This window comes from Amphiura filiformis, chromosome 16, assembly GCF_039555335.1.
Source record: "Amphiura filiformis chromosome 16, Afil_fr2py, whole genome shotgun sequence".
Classification (NCBI taxonomy): Eukaryota; Metazoa; Echinodermata; class Ophiuroidea; order Amphilepidida; family Amphiuridae; genus Amphiura; species Amphiura filiformis.
Genome location: NC_092643.1, coordinates 45,023,716 through 45,043,747, shown reverse-complemented (window position 1 = coordinate 45,043,747; position 20,032 = coordinate 45,023,716). Strand labels below are relative to the sequence as shown.

Here is a 20,032-nt window from a genome sequence, read left to right as displayed (position 1 = left end):
AACGACCCACACACAAGTGGACTGTACAAACAGTGATGCCAACGCCGCGCCTTAGGCGCACAATTGGGCTACTTGGCGATCACTTGCCGCTACTCAAAAAAGCATGCCGCTACTTGTCTAAAATTGGGCTACTTTTGCCAGTCTCAGGCCGCAGCACTAATTTGATGTATTTTCCTTTCAATTTAGCCGATTTATAAAGGTTTTGAGTCTTTGAAGCTCCAAATTGAAATTACAATGGGTTTTGTGACCATTTATTGATCGGTCAGTAACTTCCCAGCAAGTACCGGAAGTTTCAAAGTCAAGTGTTGTTCCGCCCAATTGGGTGTTTTGCGTTCTAAATTCGGTTAAATCCGCCCAAATATCCGGTATTAGGCGCTTTTTTCAAGCTTAAAAATTGGGCTACTTGAGAATCCCTTGCCGCGGCCTGGCGAGTCAATGCGCCGCGCCTTGACACTGAAAAGTTTTGGCAACACTGTGTACAAAGTGTATTGAGTGCAGTTGATTTTTCAACATTTTCTGTGCATGCTGTTACAAATATCATGCTCAAAAACAACATTTCGGTTTTCAGATCAACTAGATATTTGGCATGCATGTGCCTGAGTATATATAATTACTAAAAAAAATAGTTTCAAAGAAATAAAAATTCATCTGCATTGAACAAATGAAAGTTGAATTTTACCTTAATTTTCATGATGATTTTCTCAACTTTCAAAAATCATACAATTTTTTTAAAAACATGACTAGAAAGAGAAAAATGTAAGCTTCAAATACATTATTTACTTGCCAATGTACCTTTAATAATACTCTTTCTACAGGAGTTCAAACAGAGTGCTCTGTGTACACCTGAAAAAAAGCACAATTAAGAAATTGGCTTCACTAAATGCTCCAATGAGCAGCTGATAGTCACATACCTACTGTCACCAAGGCGCTATAATTTTTGAGAAAAATGCAAAAACAGGCACAAAATTGGCCAGGGGGTGTAGTACCCCCTTAATTTAAGAAGTTCAGTGTACGTGTGTGTACGTGTATATGCTATACTATGACAGTGTACATGTAACTGTGCAGTGTAAGCTTAATATAACTGAACTGAGTTGTCATGTCATAAACTTTTACAATCATTGAAAACATTGTTAACATTATCATTTAAGTGTATGTTTAACACCCTTGCACTAGTAGGTCGTATAGCCAATGTTGAGCTACTTTTCTGCAGCACAATTATTTTTATAAAAACGTTGAGAATGGTTAAAAATTGAACAAAAATTGGGCTTACCTGACCACAATACTGCCATGCTGGATCATGTTTACTTCAACTTTGACCTTTATGCAAAGAAGTCCCGAATCCTCAGAGGGGGCGTGCCTAACCCCTGAATCAACCAATCATAATCGAAATACCAAGCACATATTTCAAAGTGTTAGTTCAAGTTCATATTTTTTCTGAAATAAATGCTGTAAATATTACTTTTACATGAAAATTGGATTACACTTCTGTTTCCGGATCTAGAATAAACTCTTTGGAAGAGAAAACACAATCATAAGTTGCAAGAACTGATTTTTTAGTTAAAAAAACTTGAAAAGTGGCGGTCACTTTTAAAGTAGTTTTAAAGTTGATTTATCGTTTAATTTTAAGAGCATTTCCTAATTACTCACCAAAAACACAAAGCATATTATTTATTTTACCATTTGTATCCTTTTCATGTGTTAAAACTCGACAGAACATTATTTGTTTACAAAATATTGTGATAGACTTTTAAACTCATGCTGGATTTTCGCGGCAAAACGCCACCAGCGCCAAAGTCGCCGGTGCCTGCGCAACAAGGGGTGCGCGGATATCTTCGGGAGAGTTGGCGGGTCAACATTGCACTCAGCGAACAGGTAATGAAAAGATGTCCGGATCGTCACCCTCCAATATTTTTTGATTCACGCGGCCAATTTTGGTAAATTTTGGAAGTTAGCTTCATTGTTTATCATCACAAGTGAATGGTGAATTTTGAGGAATTCTGTCGGATAATTTTCAAGAAATCAGTATTTGAAGTCGTCCCGCCACCACTGTCTGCCGAACCGGCCGGCAACTTCGCAGTCAATCTTTGTTTGCTTGGCCTTGTTGAGAATTGGGAGTGGTTGTGATCGTTTTTAATAGTCCTCAAATGGACAACAAATGTTTTTGACTCGACTGAGGTATTCCTAAATAATGTTCGTCTCCATATATCTGGTTATGTTTGCATTTTTTGCTAGTTTAAGCAGCCAAAAAGGCTAATATTCGGGACCTATTCGGGATCAAAATTTCTTGTTTGCATTCCGATCAATGATCGAGCAGCTGACCCCGGTACCGGCGCGGCAGTTGTTAGTTGCTGACAAATTACACCCAAATTGATCGTAAATTTTCACCTCTTTTGTATGTTTGACACTTTTTTTTTTTCTACTAGAAAAACAGTTGGATTTACCAGAAAATGTCTCGTCGAAGGTAAGTTTTTGTTTCTTATCCAATTTTGACATCTCATGTCTGTTGCATTTTCGTGTTTCCGGGCGAGCATTTATTTCGATTTCATGTTTTACCGAAGGTTAATTTCCTGCATTTCTTGACCTTATTACAGCCAAAGAAGACATGTCAAGAAACCTACAGATGATTCGGAACAATATAGACTTTGCAAAAGGAAAAGAAAACCAGAAGATATCGACGAGGTAAGCAATTATATTTTCTTGTGTCAATTTGTAAGCTGCCGAATCAGATGTTCGGCTATTTGTGTTTATTCATGCACGACCCGAATACCAAAACATTGATCCACTCAGGGACCAGCAAGTAATCGTCAAATTTTCCATTCTTGTTTTTCTGAATTTCTCACTGAAGATTCAATTTGATGAGCTAAGAAATATAGAAGTTGAAAGAAGAAGACAACAGTTTCAAATTCAGGTAAGTTTTATCAATTATTATCTTATAAATAATGCCGATTAATTGATTTTGTGCAACCTTCAAATTCGCGCCACCATATTGTTGAGCCTGTCCCATCCCAGGATCTCCCGCGACCGGTTTCCCGCGACCAAGGCTCAGTCGCTCAATCAGGCAATTGAATTTTATGAATTTGATATTGTGAAATAAATTTTTTATTGACAAATAATTCTTTAATAAATTTTTAGATTTTATTATTTAAGAAAAAAGGGGGAAGAAAAATATGAGCATTTAAATCAACACTGGGTCTCACTGGTCTGCATGCATGGAATCTAGACTTGAAACAAAAGTGAATGGCCAATCCAAATTTCCAATGTCAATGAACATGATGAACTTCACAACTTAAATATTTAAAGTCCATGTATGAATGATATGATCATTGCTCAATTATAGAATTTTTAATTTTAATTATAGAATTATTTAAAAAAAATTAAATTAAAATATGAAATCGGCCCAAGCTTGTTGCTACTTTTTTCTTATGATCAAGTAGGCTACTGTCTAAATCAATTTTTTCAGCACCCTACAAAAGTTGTCCATTGCTCATTTATAGAACTATTACGGTACTATAATTTAAAAAAAAATTAAATTAAAATATGAAATCGGCCCAAGCTTGTTGGTACTTAGTACAATTGTGTTGTTTTACTGTCTAATCAATGAATTCATTCAGCGCCTTTCAAAAGTTGTCCATATGAATTATGATCATTGCTCAAAATAGAATTTTAATTAAATGATTTAAAAAAAAATGAAATCGGCCCAACCTTGTTGGTACGTACTTTGTACAATTGTGTTTTTGTTTTGTTTTTTCTGATTTTTTTTATGAATGAAGTACTGTCTAAATCAATTTATTCAGCACCTTCCAAAAGTTGATATCTTTTGCAAACATATAAACAAGTCATGAGACCATTTCTATTAAAGCCTAAGGCCAAAATTCAACTTAATTATGGCCAAATTTAAATAGTAAAATTTTTGCACATTTTCATAATGTATGTACATGTAATGTATGTACACGTTCGGTTATTTTCGTATTAACTTGCATGCATGTCAGCTGTTTTCTCCCCTTCAACATGTTCAAGGAAGTGTCATTCCTGAGATTTTTCAGCTGATAGCTGAATTTGGCTTTTTAACTTCGCCCTGTCACTGTGTTACGGTACCAATACACAAACATTTTGGATAGGGTCGGGCAGGGTTTTTTTTCACTTCGGATACCAGCCCGACCATTTTAAACTGCAAAAGAGTAAAAAAACTCGTTTCAGGTTGGTTTCATTACAAATCTGATTAAGAATATTATCAATAACAAAAATCCTGCTCTTGAAATTTTACTAAAATCGGGTTGGTCAGGTAAGGTAAAAAAAAAAAAAAACATTGGTTTTCCTTTTTTTTCTTTCTTTTTTCTGGAGGCTAAAATTACTCTAACATTTCACCAAAATCTGAAGAAAGAAAAAAGATTTTTTGCAAACATATTTAAACATTTTGGCTCAAAAATGGCTGATTTTACATGATTTTAGCTTTAAAAAATTGCTTTTTGACCATATCTGAATTGCCAGAAAACCCAAGTTTCATCTTGGACCGCTTTAGATTTAGTCTAAAGTTGTAGCAGGCACTAGGCAGTCTGGTCCGTCCCATTAGTGTAGCCTAATTAGATGGCTAAAGATTACATTTATGATAGATTGCTACACAATGTGTTAGGAAGTACCAATTATTAAAATGCCCATTTTAATACTGATTTAAAGAGATAAATATTTATCACTTAAGTTTGAGCTGAATTCATTGTTTCCTGTTCCAGTTGAAACTAGTTTCAACTTGATCAATAGATTCAATTTTGAATTGTGCAATAGCCTATTGATTACCTGATCCCTATTTATACCATCTTAAAATTGAACATCAGCAAAGAATTTTTGTAAATGGATGTTGTGACTCAAACCCTTGACATGAGTTGCAAGATATTGATCAATGCTAGATCCAAGAAACAGGCCTTGCCTAATACAGGGAGGCCATATTAAATGACCACATGGGTCTCCATTGCCATCAGACTTTGTGCCCTAGCCTTGTTGAATTTAAGGCCTGATCCCAAAGTCATGCGTGTTTATGGTGCTCCAATCATGTGAGATCAAAATTGAATCTAAGAAGATGAGGTCTTAATATTTGAACTTGTTCCATCAAAAATGGCAACTTTCTTCTTTGATAAAGAGTTGACATTTGAATTGCCATGCATGGAGCAGTCGGTAAGAATGTACATGCGGTGTGTATTGAATATGTATTTGTATTGAATATGTATTTGTATGTGAAGATCATAGTGCAAAATCATGAGCACTACCAAAAGATACAAAAGACCTGCATGCATTTAGGTTTGAGGAAGGGGAACATGTTGAGGAACACACTGAACGACAAGCTCACATCAGCCACATGCCAAAGTTACTTTGGGGCAAGTCAGGCCAGCAGCACAACAGGAACTTTTTGCCAGTCAATAATTGTTTACTGAAATTTGACCGAAGGTTGCAATATCAAATGCACCAACCTTTTTTTTAACCACAACATTTTTGTTTTGGATTTTAAAAATTGCATAAAAGATGTCTAAAAAGGATCGTTTTTTTTTCTCTTTCAATCCTTGCAGAACTCCTGGGTACCAATTTCACATTCATCAGGCTTTGAGCGTAGCACACTAATACCAACACCTCACAGAGAACCAACAACTCCATCAGACGAACTATTAGAATCTAGTAACAAATTCAGGTTTCAGAATCTATTTCCCAGACCTGTAACAGAGAGGGGGTCACCGATCCCCTTCCCATCTTTGAATTGGGCCGACCCAGATGAGTTGTGGCAGGTGATGGTACAGAGGGAGGCAGACTACATCAGGGACACACAGTGCTTGCAGAGACACCCATGTCTAGAATCACGCATGAGAGCTATTTTACTAGATTGGTTAATAGAGGTGAGTTACTTTATTTTACTTATTATTACTATACTGTGATTCACCTCAAGTTTGGTAGTGACGTCAATGCTTTTTCGCAGTTGCGTGCAAGCGTCAAGGACAATCTACCCTTATGCACGCGTGCGTGTACGCTCTCTTGCTGCGTTTAATTTTACGCCACGCAGTTCACATCGCAATACGCACCTACGTCACTACCGAACTTGAGGCGAACCACAGTATAGAACCACAGTATAGTTCTTAGTTAAATTACTATTAGACCAATCACTCTCTGATAACTCGTAATCTTTCAGAAAAGCATTTGTAGCACACTTAGATTAGGATCTAGGTCCATAAATAAACAAATTCTAGATTTGTAAAAAGTGGGGGGAGAGGTATTTGTAAAGAAAAATGGGGGGGGGGGGGGGGTGGGGTAATTGCCAATTTCCAGGATTTGGACAAGGACCTGTGTTACATCTGAATTTTAAGAACATAATGTGTAGTACTTGAGTACTTTTCTGGCCTCATGTCAAGCTCCAACTTATATATCGTCACTGGGCGGGAAAACCTCATATACTTTTTGCCCTTGAACATGGATGAAACAAACCATTCAATATAAAGTCTACACCTACGAGGCTTTATCCATTTTCAAGGGCCAAAAGTAAATGAGGTGTTTCCTGTATACTTATGGCCCTTGAACATGGATGAAGCAAACCATTCAATATAAAGTCTACACCTACGAGGCTTTATCCATTTTCAAGGGCCAAAAGTAAATATGAGGTGTTTCCTGTATACTTATGACCCTTGAACATGGATGAAGCAAACCATTCAATATAAAGTCTACACCTACGAGGCTTTATCCATTTTCAAGGGCCAAAAGTAAATATGAGGTGTTTCATGTACTTTTGGCCCTTGAACATGGATGAAGCAACCTCTTCAATATAAAGTCCACACCTACAACTTGTACAAGAATTTTTCCATGTTCAAGGGCCAAAAGTACATACGAGGGACTTCCCACCCAGTGACGATATTTGTTTTGCATCAATTGTTCATTTCATATCATGTAGACTCAACAACCCCTGTGCAGTAAACGGTTAAGAGTGAATTGTTTTGATTTTGTTTTCATTACAGGTTTGTGAAGTATACAGGTTACATCGGGAGACGTTCTACCTAGCAGTTGATTTTGTAGATAGATATTTAGCAGCTAATTCAAATGTAGCCAAGAGTAAATTGCAGCTTATAGGAATCACAGCTCTGTTTGTAGCAGCAAAATTAGAGGTAAAATAAAAGAAACATTAAATTCTTTTTTCAAACATCTGTGTACTAATAAGCGCCCAGTGTGTGTAATTTTGGATAAGGTCTATTTCAAACTTTTTTGTACTAAGGGCCCAGCACATGTGCGTGCTATGTGAGGATTACGCCTAAAAGGAATTTGGTAATTTTACTCTAGGTACGGTACACGAAAGTTCTATGTAGACTCCGACATGTATTTTTTTGTACGGAGAACGGTTGAAGCTGCACAATGTTCAGCACTGCTTGGCAGCAATCATCACTCGAGGTGACCAGACGTGGTTGGGCTGAGGCCTGGAGGGATCTTTTATCCAGTCATACTCTTAGAAAAGTTATTGCTCATCAATGTATGGTTGTATCTATTAAAAACGTAAATGGAGCCTGGATATTGCCAATCCCCTTGAGGTGTCTGAAAAAGGAACATCTTTTATCAAGGCAATAAACTTGTTCCAATTTCCCAAGTCTCAAGCTAGTTTGCCCTTGTGGCCCACTAAGACTTTTGGCATGTGTACAGTTCGGTGGCCCTCATGTCCTAAAAGGTTGCCCATCCCTGTTGATAGTCATGATGTTTATTTTTCACTAACATTTTATTACTTTGTTCCTTTTTGTATCCGGCAGGAAATCTACCCTCCAAAGCTTTCAGATTTCACTTATGTAACAGATGGTGCTTGTAACGATAATGAAATACTCGCTCAAGAACTAGTCATGTTGAAGGTGAGTGCAGCTTAGCTTATCCTGGTTTCAGGGAAAGAATTTGTCGTACAGTACTATAGGCAAAATATCTAATTCTCGATCATGAGATCCACCTTGGGTACGCAGACTACGCACAGATATTTGCGTCAAGTGTGCTACACAAAGACCACATAACTACTCAGGTTTTTAAATATGGTGTCGCCAGGTTAAAGGTAAAGGTTCAATCATGTAGGTTGTGCGATCGTGTTATTAAGTATAAAAGTATATTAAGGAAAAGTATGCCGACGCAGAAGGTACATCCTCTCATGATGGAGGATTAGATATTTTGCCTAGAGAAACAATGGTCATTCTTGTAAGAATCATCTACTGTGTAGCAGGCATCAAGGTCTTAGCCAGCCATGCGTCCACCCGTCTTTAAGACGGCCTAATCTAATTTTAGACTGGTGGATTTAATGGATTTTGCAGATGTGATGGGTCTAAAACAGATGATTTTAAGGTTATATGAACTGAGACTAGTTCAGAGTGACATGTAAAGGCCAAATCAGGACATATTTGACCCTAGTGACCCTTCCATGGGTATAGACAAGTTGTTTTATATTTGGGGGTCAAATTTTGGTGTCTGTTGGACGGGTGGTTTCTGATTTCTGGCTAAGTCTCTGGCAGGCATTGAAAATTTTTAAAATGTAGTCCTGTATAGCGCCTTCAGAACAGATATCATCAAAGCGCTTCACATTATTCCACTGCGACTAGGATCACATGGCGGCCTATGAACATCTGTGCAGTATTACTACCTCCTAACAACTCTACATTTTTACACCATGGTAGAGTAGGTCTGGCAAGATAAAAGTGTTTTCCCCAGGATATAACATGTTGGCCCTGTCAGGGTTCAAACCCACAATCTTGTGATCATGAGTCGAACACCCAAATCTGATAATCTTTTCCCATAATCAAATTACATATTCCTTCTCAAATTCTTAACTTGTGGTAACTGAGTTATCAGAAATTTTGCAAAGAGCTACAAAGGAAAGGGAAAAAATGCTTCTGCTAGAATATGGAAAGAGGACAAGTGCAATAATAATCATGTCTCAAAAGTATTACTATTACAACTTTGATCTAGAAGTTGAAAACACAAAATAGCTGCTGCTCGTAGCCAGTTATTTTGCTAGATTTGATGGTACAAAATGTAACAATGAATGCGTGACTGTTAAGGCACTATTGTCATAGTATCGTAAGACTGTTTGGACTTTAAATAAAGAACATTTTCAATGCAGTTTGTGGGCTACACACACTGTACTCTTTGCAAGCTTAAAATGTATACATTGCTATTTTAATTAATTTGCTTCTTTTTCCACTCACCAGGCCCTGAAATGGGACTTATCACCAGTAACAGTAAACACATGGGTAACCATCTATCTACAGCTAGCTAGTTCACAAGACATCATCTCTAGTAAACACAACTTCTTATTACCAAAGTACTCTACAGAAGCATTAGTTCAAATAGCACAGGTAAGCCACTTGTAAAAGTTTTATCAGCTGGTAGGCAGGGCTGCACATTTGGGCAAGAATGGGTGAATCCATTATCACAATTCTAAACTTAGTTTGCTAGAATCAAAATGGATTCTCCCCAAAATCATACCTATTCCAGTCATTCAACACTTGGTACATTCAGTTAACTTAATTAGTTTGTGGGAATCAGTTTTGAATTTTGATTCATGCAAAGTTCAACGAAAATTGCACCCCTGGTAGGATTTCGGTGATAATTTTGTTCTTGCTAATTACATATGATCACAGCACTCAACACGGCTGTTTGTTTGCAACCACTTTTATCTAGGGCTAACTGATATTATGTAAGCTCTACCTATCTCAAAATCTGCGTAAATAATATGTAAACCTATATTCGTAGATTTTGCACTTCCTACGCATCACAAACTCATGGCACTATGAGTTAATTCATACGTAAATTCAGTAAGCCTTAAATTAAGGGCGCTCTAGATAAAAGTGGTTGTCACGCATATAGTTTTAAACAAGATTGTGCGACAAAGTACACGGCCGTTTTCGCCAAACGTTTGACAAACAATTGCCGATCACAAACGTTGTCAAACATTTTCGTAAGCGTTTGGCAAACGCTTTTGATCGCTAAGTGTTTGTCAAACGCTTTTAAAGCGCTATGTATATTCAATTTCATAAATTCACCATGGAAACGATCAAGTGTATTACAGTAAGAATTTTGAACGAATGAACATAGGGTATCAGTTTAGACTTGTGTAATTGCATGCATCTGTTACATCCAATACGCGCCTGGTAACTTCCCTATGGACGCATTGTCATAGTTGAGCATTGGGAACACAGGTATTTGTTGAGCTGTGTTCATTCAATGGAAATTCTAACTGAAGTGGCACAGATGTTTAATACCTTACAGGTCCGTGGCTTGAGGAGTCGCCAATTTGTGCAAACACAAACAGTACATGTAGCATTTGTGTCCTGGAGCTTACAATACGAGGCTAGAATTTAAGCAAGCAAAAAATACTGAAGCGCTTTTCACACACAAAAAATGCTAGAAAGTTGTTGGTTTTCAATTGTATTTGATTCTGTGGATGACATGCACTACAGCACTCTCAAATAGTCAATAGAAGGATAAACCATGCAATATAAGGTACCGGTACCTAGAAGTTCACTCATATACATGTATACTTATATTATTTTGTTTACTGTTTGTCTTTTTCAGTTACTAGATCTATGCATATTAGATATAGGTTCACTACAATTCAGCTATAGTGTACTAGCTGCATCAGCGTTATATCATATCACAACAAGGGAAGTCTCACTAGAATCTACAGGTAGGTATTTTGATTGCCAGGAAATTTGTTGTCAATGTCAGTACTGCTTGCTCCTATAGACTTTATCGAATATGACATCAATCACACTCATTTACATTAAATGCTGTCCACCAAGAGGCCTCCATGGGGCAATTCACATAATACAATAAAGCAGGTTGATAAGGTATGAATGGTAGTGGAATAGGTATAGAGATCTGTCTCTCGGTCAACACTGCTGCCATTTCAATTGTTACGCCCTTCCTGTTGGTTTATTCGATAATCTCTTGTTCAGGCATGAGGTTTTTCAGGCTTTTACCTGAATTTAGGTAGATTTGTTGTCCAAATTTACATGCGATGATTCACCCAACCACAAATGCCTAATAAACTGCAAGTTGTCCTGAGTAGATTTTGTCATTTATCGACTTTTTGCATTCACCATGGTGAAATAAGGACTGTCCACATGTCTGGAAATTAGCGCTAACATCATGTAGCCTTTACTTAAAATGCTCAATCAAAATCTTCTCCCAGCTAATCATGGCTGGGATATATTAATGTCTCTTGCTTTAAACTGTATGTAGCTGCTTTTAAACTTATGTTCCAATTAAAGAGTCAAACATTTGTAATAGAATTTCTCTCATTTAATAGTACAATTACAATAACCCCCTATAAATTGTCATGCCTATGTTCCAGGAATGAAATGGGACGATATAGCTACATGTGTGCAATGGATGTCTGCATTTGCAATCACAATCCGAGAGAATGGTCTAGCAGAAACAAAACCTATCGGCAGTATTCACCCAGATGATGTGCATAATATACAGACTCATGCTAATGAATTCGCAATACTGGTAAGTAAACTGGGTCTTGGTTGTGAGAAAGTTGGGAAAGTCACAAAATTGGGCTACCAAATTGTGGGTTTGGCAACCATTATAATAATGATCTACCACTGATCACCTATGTGGATAGCAGGCCATAAGTCACTACTTGACTGCAGGGTTTCCAAAAAATAACAGCCCAAATTGTGAGTAAAGTAATTGAAAAGTCACCCAATTATTCTCTCAACCATTTTTGGTATGGGGCAAGAGATCACCATAAGTTGCGGAAGCCAATGTTGAAAAGTTGCCCCAATTCGTAACCATTAGTTTCTACAGGACAGGAAATTGTCGAAGTTGCAGGGAAAATCTTCAAAAGTCGCCCAATTGGGCTACCAAATTGTCAGCAACCATGATAATAAACTCTGGGTCTGGTGGGTCTTGGCCCCCAAAAGGGTCAATAGGTATTGATTTGATGAAGTGCATGGGCCAACAATCAATGGGTTTCCCCACCTTTGATACACAAATATTGAAATCCATTATGAAAAAGCCAAAAGAGTTTCCCCAATTCTAGCAGTTCAATGTTTGAGCAATGATTAATATTGATCAAAATAGGATATTGAACGTATGAATCAATGGAAGAATTGTGCTATTTGTTGCACTGTGTGAATTATCAGTGTTCTCTTAGTCCTTATAGTTTATCTATGTAAATAGTCAAGGGCCAAGGGTAGAGCAAAAACCATGTGTGTGACACAAAATTATCCCACAGTTCTACAAGAATTTGAGTGAACTGGAACCAGTTACAACTTACAAGATAACTTGCTGAGCAACTGCTTCAAACCCCCAACTGCTGTTTGACTGTCAGTTGTGTTAAGGCACAGGCAGTTGGACTTTAAAGCCAAGCATGTGCCAACTTTTTATTTCATGGTGTTTATTTTTGCCATTTTACAGGAAAGAGCACAGAAAAAACTAGCTGAAATCTCTAATTCTGCCAGAGCCAGTCCAATACACGTACCTGGAATACTCACGCCACCACACAGCAGTAATAAGTACCAAACAGATACTCAACCTCCTCAACTGATGACAGCATGAGTATATACCCAGAAAGGTATCATAGCATGACATGTACAGCAGGGCCAAAGAGGAAAGTATATAAACTTGAACTTGACTTGAAGTGAACTTGACTTCATGTGACATCTGATCATCCTGTATGTAAAATTGGTTGAGTTTGATTTGTAAACAAGTACAGTATGTTGGCTTGCCTTGTTCTGCAAGACTCAATAAATGGGTGCAAGTCGTTGACTGAATTCCTATTACTGTCATGGGTTATAACAACCAAGATGTGACACAAATTTTATTGGCTATTGCATTGAAAATCTTGATTATTTGCCCATTGCATGGTTCCGCCATATGCAAGGAGAGCTTCAAACTGACAATAGACATGAAAGGAAGAATTATGTAACTTTACACACGTTATGACTGGTTCAATTTCCATTCATGTATACTGCCAGAGTCCAATTGAACACCGGGACGGATCGGAAGCCTCTCCTCACAAGGCTGTTCGCATGTATGCTGGCAGATTGAGCCTCTCCTCGCATATGGTGGAACCGTGCAATGGACGCATTGTTGTTAAAACTTTTACCAAACTTCCATGAATGTATACGTGTAACTCCAGTTTTGATGCACAGATTTGCAGCTGATTCATTGTGCAGCTTGAAGCTGATAGTTGGTATACACGGGTCTTTGATGAAATAGAAGAAAACACGGTTCAATTTCTTTTATAAAAGTGTACTATGTCTTAAAACAGCTTGGATACAACTCCCGGCTTTATCCAAGAGCAATATTTATTATCTATTATCTGTTGCCATTTATGTTACTTTATAACAGCAGTACTTTAACAAACTAATGGGATTTAGTATTTACTAGGGTTGTTGTCGACAAGGCTGTTGTTGACAAAGCAATTTTAACGATTGTCAACAAGCATGGAACAATTGTCGACAAAAAAAATAGTCATTAAAAATATTAGAGATAAGCTTAAGAAATGCGCTATGTGGTCTCTGAACATAATATTTTGACTTTATTGATGTATTGCTTTGTCAAACTTGTCGACATTGGATCTTGAGATTTGCTGATTGACAGCCCTGGTATTTACACAAAAATAAAAACCACCAGATGATGATAAAATGACATTCTTAACATTTTGCACTGTATATAAGAAAATATTCCAGAGGGAAAAAGTTTTCATAACACAACTTTTCATTTTCATATATTTCCAAACTGATCTTGAAACTAGATGAACTCATGACCAAATTGGGCTATTGGAATCCATGCCACCCTTATGGAAGACATGACCTTAATTCACACTCGCTGTGTGGGAAATTAGGAGCATGTCTTCCACAGGGGTGTATGGATTTCAAATGGCATAACTCATTCATTGAAACGTTGAAGTTGAATACTTGCTTTGAATTGATTTTTGGTGGCTATGATATTGAATTGTAAGAAAATATTGTGCTCGTGCTGCACAATTTTGATCCACATTTGCATAACAGTACATACAGTAGTATTGCTTGAAATATTTATTAATAGGGTACTATAAACATGTATTATTAGATCTCATAAAATATTTGTAAGTTATTGTTGTTTATTTATAATTGCAAAATATGTTTTACGACTTGACTACATAGAAGTGATGGGACTCTGATATAATTTTACTTGATTTTTAGAAAATTGAGTAAATTGGCCGAAAATCGGCATGTGGTTGTTTTTAATATAATTCCTATTGAGATCAATTCCAAGAGATGTTGAGGGTGCCAAGCGCTCTTTAATGTTTTTTATTCAGTACTTGATGGGACTTTCGATGCTAACATTTTAGATCCAAAACTGGCCATGATCCGATTCCAGTATGTAAAGTGGTACACAACATTAAAAAGACCATTAATTTAAAAGACTAGATGGGCAAAAAAAAATAAAGAAAACTTATGTTGTGTTTGATTTTCAATTTCATCTAAAAATTTTGCCCACTGGGTGTTATAAGCAGCAATGGTTTGCACATGAATATTTGGATTTAAAAGGTGATGATAATATATATTCAAATTATTTAATCTGTGTTTTGTATACTTTGCACTGGTTTTGATTTCTGATCAATTTGGGATTTTAAAATGTTTTGAAAGTCCATATATTTTGTATTATTTGTATGGTCATGTGAGTGCTATGAAGTCATAATGTAATAAATATCTTTTGTTATTTCTAGATTGTCACCACACGAGTCAGGCATAGGCTGTGTCGCTCTTACTTGCAATATCAATGCAGAGATATTATTGATCAATGCTCCCAAGTTACAAAGTCGGACTATATAGTACTGTTTAGGCCAAAAATGAGTTTTTTAAAAAAATTATCCAGCAAAATCATCATAAAGTCAAAACATTATTGGAGAGGGGGAAAACACACCTCTGTTTTGTTTATTTGGCCTTATGACTGTTTGTAGTAAACTATCCAATCTACAAACATGATTTCTTGAGTGTGTGGCAAAATGGTAGTAATTACGAGGCATTTTTTTTCACAGGTATGACTTCTCTTCACTGACATGATTGTACATTTTGTCTATTGTTTTGTTACAGGGTAGAACTCGTATGCGAATCTTCCAGTCATGGCATCTGTTGTAGTGATGATCTTTGCCTGCCATATATGGTGCCTTGGTGCTTGCAATGTCTATTGTGTATTGTATTTATATATAGGCCTAAGTAATTACAAATGTTGATATAGATGAAATTTATTGTACAATGCAAAATGCACCAAAAAATCGGCAAAGATTATCACTAAAACAGCATCCTAAAATGGAAATATGTTTGTTGCTATAAATGTGTAAAACATGTTTTGAATGGACAATGATTTTCAGTATTAATTGGCCTAAAGATCAGGCTTGGGATACCTTTAATAAATAGTCATTGTTTGGTAGAAGCGTGCGCCCTTATGAAGGCGGAGTTTGATTTTCAACTCGAAAACTACCAATCGGTGATTAATTGTATGTTGATTATTTACTTGTCAGTGATCTAAGAGAAAACCAAATTCACTGTATATATGTACAAAGTTATTAGGTATCCGTTGAACAATGTATGTTCCCAATTTTTGTCCAACTTCATGCACATATTTTTGTTTTAGGATAGCAATATGCCTCAATTATTATATTATTGATGTATTTTGTCATATTTTGTATGTTTTAATAATATTTGTACATTTATGATGAAAAAATTAGAAAAAAATTATTTTTTACTTTTTTGAAATTTGTTATAATGTATTTCAATTCTTAAAGAATTGAAAATGAAGATCCATTTTAATAAGTTAATGTTTAATTGGAAGAATGTAATTAATTATTGATTTCTTTTTATTATAACAAAACTTTCCAACAAAAACTGTTGATAAAATATTGTATTTGTATCGTAATATCCTTTCTCAGGATCACTTCTGAATGTTGTATTTAATATGTAATTATCAACAAGGATTTTTTAATTCTTGTAAAAAGGTGTTGAAATTGTACAAAGTAATAGCACTGAAAATGTACAAAAAAAGAGTTGTTTATTCCCAAAACCCTGTATGTACTATAGTTCCAATTTAAAATATGCCAAATAGCGTAATTGCCAAATAGCAGTATTGTTTTTTTCATTGAATGTATGTACTTGTTTATAATGCAACATTCCTGAAACGAACTAGGCATTATTTTTTGGCAAATGTAAACACTGGCCATAGCATAGGACATAGGAATTTTAGATAGGATTTATTTCTAAGGTAAAGTTGAAAAACAAGTTGCCTGTTTCAGAGATATCCTTTGTGCTTTTTCATTTTAGTCCAACAAATGCTAGAGTGGATTTCTGTTGCTATATAGGTGAATCGATCAAACAAAGCGATACTGTAACAGTACCGCAGATAGGCTTCAAGTGTGGGCAGGCAGGCACCCATGGTGATATTTTTATGCCTGAAGCAACCAATTTCCATCGAGTGAAAGTTCACTTGTGTTTTGCAGACATACTTTTAACTGAAAATAAGATGCATTTTTAATCACAAGGAGACTGGCAATCCAGGTTAAGCCAGTGAGCTTTTGGCCACTTAACCGCCAAATTAGACCATCACTCTTCGTAACCTACATGTCTATGCCCTTACACCCATTGCAGTTGAATTGTTTGCTTGACACCCCTTCCAAAGGACTATAATTTTGCATCCTATTTTCTTTTGCAAAATTGTAAAGTTCTTTTGAAGCGCTAATCCTCGCGTATATGTGCGCGATGTCAAGTGTGCATAGGACATTGCAAAATAATGTGCTGGACGGCTAGTAATACAATTAATTTGTAAAACATTAGTCAAGAATTTTGACTGGGTCCAGATGAACTTCTGATCTCGGTGGTACTCAAATGACAGTGATACTGCAGGAATTTGTTTTTTGCAGAACATTCTCATTTTGTTTGATTGTTGATTCTCATTTTCTGACAATTCCTTTGCTCATGTGTAGGTGTTTATAAATTCAGACCTGTTCCCATAAACCAAAATAGTTTGCTAGAATAAGTAAGCAACTTGTGTATATATTATTTATGAATTTTTAACTTGAAGCAATCAACATAATTATTTGATATTCTAAAGAAACTTGTATATTTCTATCAAATTTTTAATAATTGAAGACTTGCAGAAGAAGTACTTGGGTGTAAAGAAATAGTTCTAAGGATAAATGGTTCTCAAATCTATTGAAAAGCACTATAGATTACAAAAATTTTAAAAATACTTGTAAATGCACATGAAAACTTTTTTCCAAAAAAAGTTTTTTTTGTTGGAAAAATGGTTTGGATTTTTTGGAACTACAATTTTACACCCAAGTTCTTCAACAATTTTCAACTAAGCAACCTGCTTTTGGTTTATAGGAACTGGTCACAATTACCATTAGTATAATATTATGTTATGAATTCAGTATGGGGTTAATGTGAATAAGTGCTTCCATGTTGTTTTCCTGTGTCTTTATTTAAAAAATGTATTAATTTTGATGAAGTTGCTAATAAAAGAACCAATGTTGAGGTGCTGAGAATTACTATTGTGTGAAATCGGATTGATTATTATGATATTATGGGTTGTACAGACTTTGAACCTATGCTAGGGTATCGTCAAATAGCAGACCACAGGCTCAAAACCTGGTTTTGCAAAACTAGACCCAGAAGTAAGGTGGCCTAGACTAGGGATTTCCAACCAGTGCTAAGTTGCTTTTTGGGGTCCCAGACCCACCAAAATCGAGTTGGGACCCCCTGTTTTTAAATTTTCTGCAAGTTCAGGGGTCCCTGCAGACTCCCAGTTTTTCAATCTAACGCTATTGCAGACATACTATTTATGCTGCATTTGTGCAACTGGGACTCCCCAAACTCTACTCAGGACCCCCTACTTTTTAATTTTTTGCAAGTTCGGGGGTCCCTGCGGACACTCAAGTGTTTAGTTCTAGCGCTACCCCTGGTCACAGGATCAAAACTTGGGTCATGAGACTACCTGGGTCACAGACATGATACTTCAGGTTATGAGACTTAGTCTATATTTGAGGTTCCAAATCAGCACTTTTGTTGTAGGCTCAAAACTTGGGATGTCAGACTACCCAGGTAGGACTGAATGAGGTCCTTTAGACTAGGCGTTTACAACCAGTGGATCACAGGCTCAAAACTTGAGATGCTGGGGGGTAGGACTACCCAGGATTAAGGGGTAAGGGGTTCCCAACAAGTGGATCATACAAAACTTTGGGTTATGAGAATACCCAGGAGTAAGTGGTTAGGGGGTATATCCCTTAACAAAAGAATGTCAACCCCCTACATGTACCCCCATAGTGTAAAAAGTTGCAGTTACACGGCCAAAATGATGCCCACCAGGAATTATTTGGTCTTTGCTCCCTCAGGCATCTGACTCTGAACAGAGACATCAAGAACCAGTTCTGGCAACAAGTGATTTTGACGTCACACTACGACAGTGAATAACCATACCCAGTGCTGTACGGTGCGACCATTTTAGGCGCATTGGCGACAAGATATTTTCTGATGCGACTAAATATTCAATCCCTGGCACCAATGGCGCCCAACTGTTGAAGCTTTTAATCGCCAGCTTTATGCAAAACATGTATGTAACGTAGCATTCAAGAGTACGAATGTATGCTATGAATATGCATTTATCATGTCTCGATGGGGACTTCCTGGAAAACATAGGCCTACCTACACTGTACATGCTGTGTATGAAGTATGTAGCGTTCAATGGAAATATGAAGATGGAGTACAGCAGCTATGAACATTCAACACACATGGCTGTGCAGTTGGCGCCTCAGATTTTTTACCTGGGAGCAAAATATGGGCGCCCAAATTTATAAAGTTAGGAGCCATTGGCGCCTCAATCAGTTTTTGCACTGTACAGCACTGACCATACCCGAGTATATTCAGGCGATTCCTCATTTTCAGTTCACGAGGCAAGATGAATATATTCTTCCAATTAAATCTTAAAGAGCAAGCATGCCCTATCATTCTTCCTAGGATTAGAGCAAAGCAATGACGGGCAAACAAGCCTATTTCCACACTTTATTGTAGCGTCTATATTTACAGTTGGGCCCGATTTGTCGAAATACTGGGGAACTACACCTCAAGTTCGGAAGTGACTTCAGTGATTAGCACTGAAGTTAATTGCGCAAAGCATACATGGACTGCGAAAAACCATTGTCATTACCAAACTTGAGGTGAACCAAGTACTGGTAGCATTTTTATCAATATCTAAAAGATTCTGAAGTCCACATTAAATTGACCACAGGCAAGTAGACATACAGACTATTCACCAACAGTCAAAAGTCCCTGGGTTCACTTTCTGAATTCACTTTCTGGTTGTAATAATTGGAGCATGCGAAACGTTTACTGAATGTTATAGGAGATTCTTACACTACTTCATCAGTGGCAGTGCCAGATTTCTTTTTTAAGGGGTGGAGAGACATAAGTGCACTTTGGAGATGGGGAATCCAAAAATGTACATAAAATAGGCAGTTTCCCCTAAGGCCCCCCCCAAATTGTTTGTCCACGTCCGACCGACTGTGTACCCTGGTCCCGACTGTCTTTTTTCTTTCTTTTTTTTTTTGAATTTTTTTTTTTTGGCATCGATGGGACTAGATGGACCGCGGTTCTCGGATGTCATGGTTTTTCGACGCTTTACAGCGTCGACCGTGATGCCTCCACCAAAGGGAGTGATGTGGAATTCACAAGTTGATACAAAGCTTCAAGCCTAAAAGAGGAGACTGAATTTGACCTTAGATAACACCTGGATGACCCCAAAACAACCTTTCAATGACCGCCAAAATGACCGCCCAAAAATTTGGTTCTAAATGTTGACTGTACCCACCAAGTTTCATGCCCATATAGTAATTATACTAATTTGACCTCAGATGACCCCTGGTGACCCCAAAATGACCTTCCAAAAATTTGGCTCTAAATGTTAGCTGTACCCATATGTCATGCCCATATAGTAATTATACTAATTTGACCTCAGATGACCCCTGGGTGACCCCAAAATGACCTTCCAAAAATTT

General features: G+C 36.9%; 1 protein-coding gene across 1 annotated transcript; it reads left to right on the top strand.

Moving 5' to 3' along the window:
- Window positions 1-2,358: 2,358 nt before the first annotated feature.
- Window positions 2,359-17,527, top strand: LOC140136060 (G1/S-specific cyclin-E-like). The gene is made up of 10 exons (XM_072157764.1): window positions 2,359-2,461; window positions 2,592-2,679; window positions 2,846-2,908; window positions 5,556-5,876; window positions 6,984-7,130; window positions 7,761-7,856; window positions 9,195-9,341; window positions 10,561-10,672; window positions 11,342-11,499; window positions 12,415-17,527. The coding sequence occupies exons 1-10, from the start codon at window positions 2,448-2,450 to the stop codon at window positions 12,553-12,555; spliced, it is 1,287 nt and encodes a 428-aa protein (XP_072013865.1). The 5' UTR covers window positions 2,359-2,447; the 3' UTR covers window positions 12,556-17,527.
- The last annotated feature ends 2,505 nt before the right edge of the window (window positions 17,528-20,032 follow it).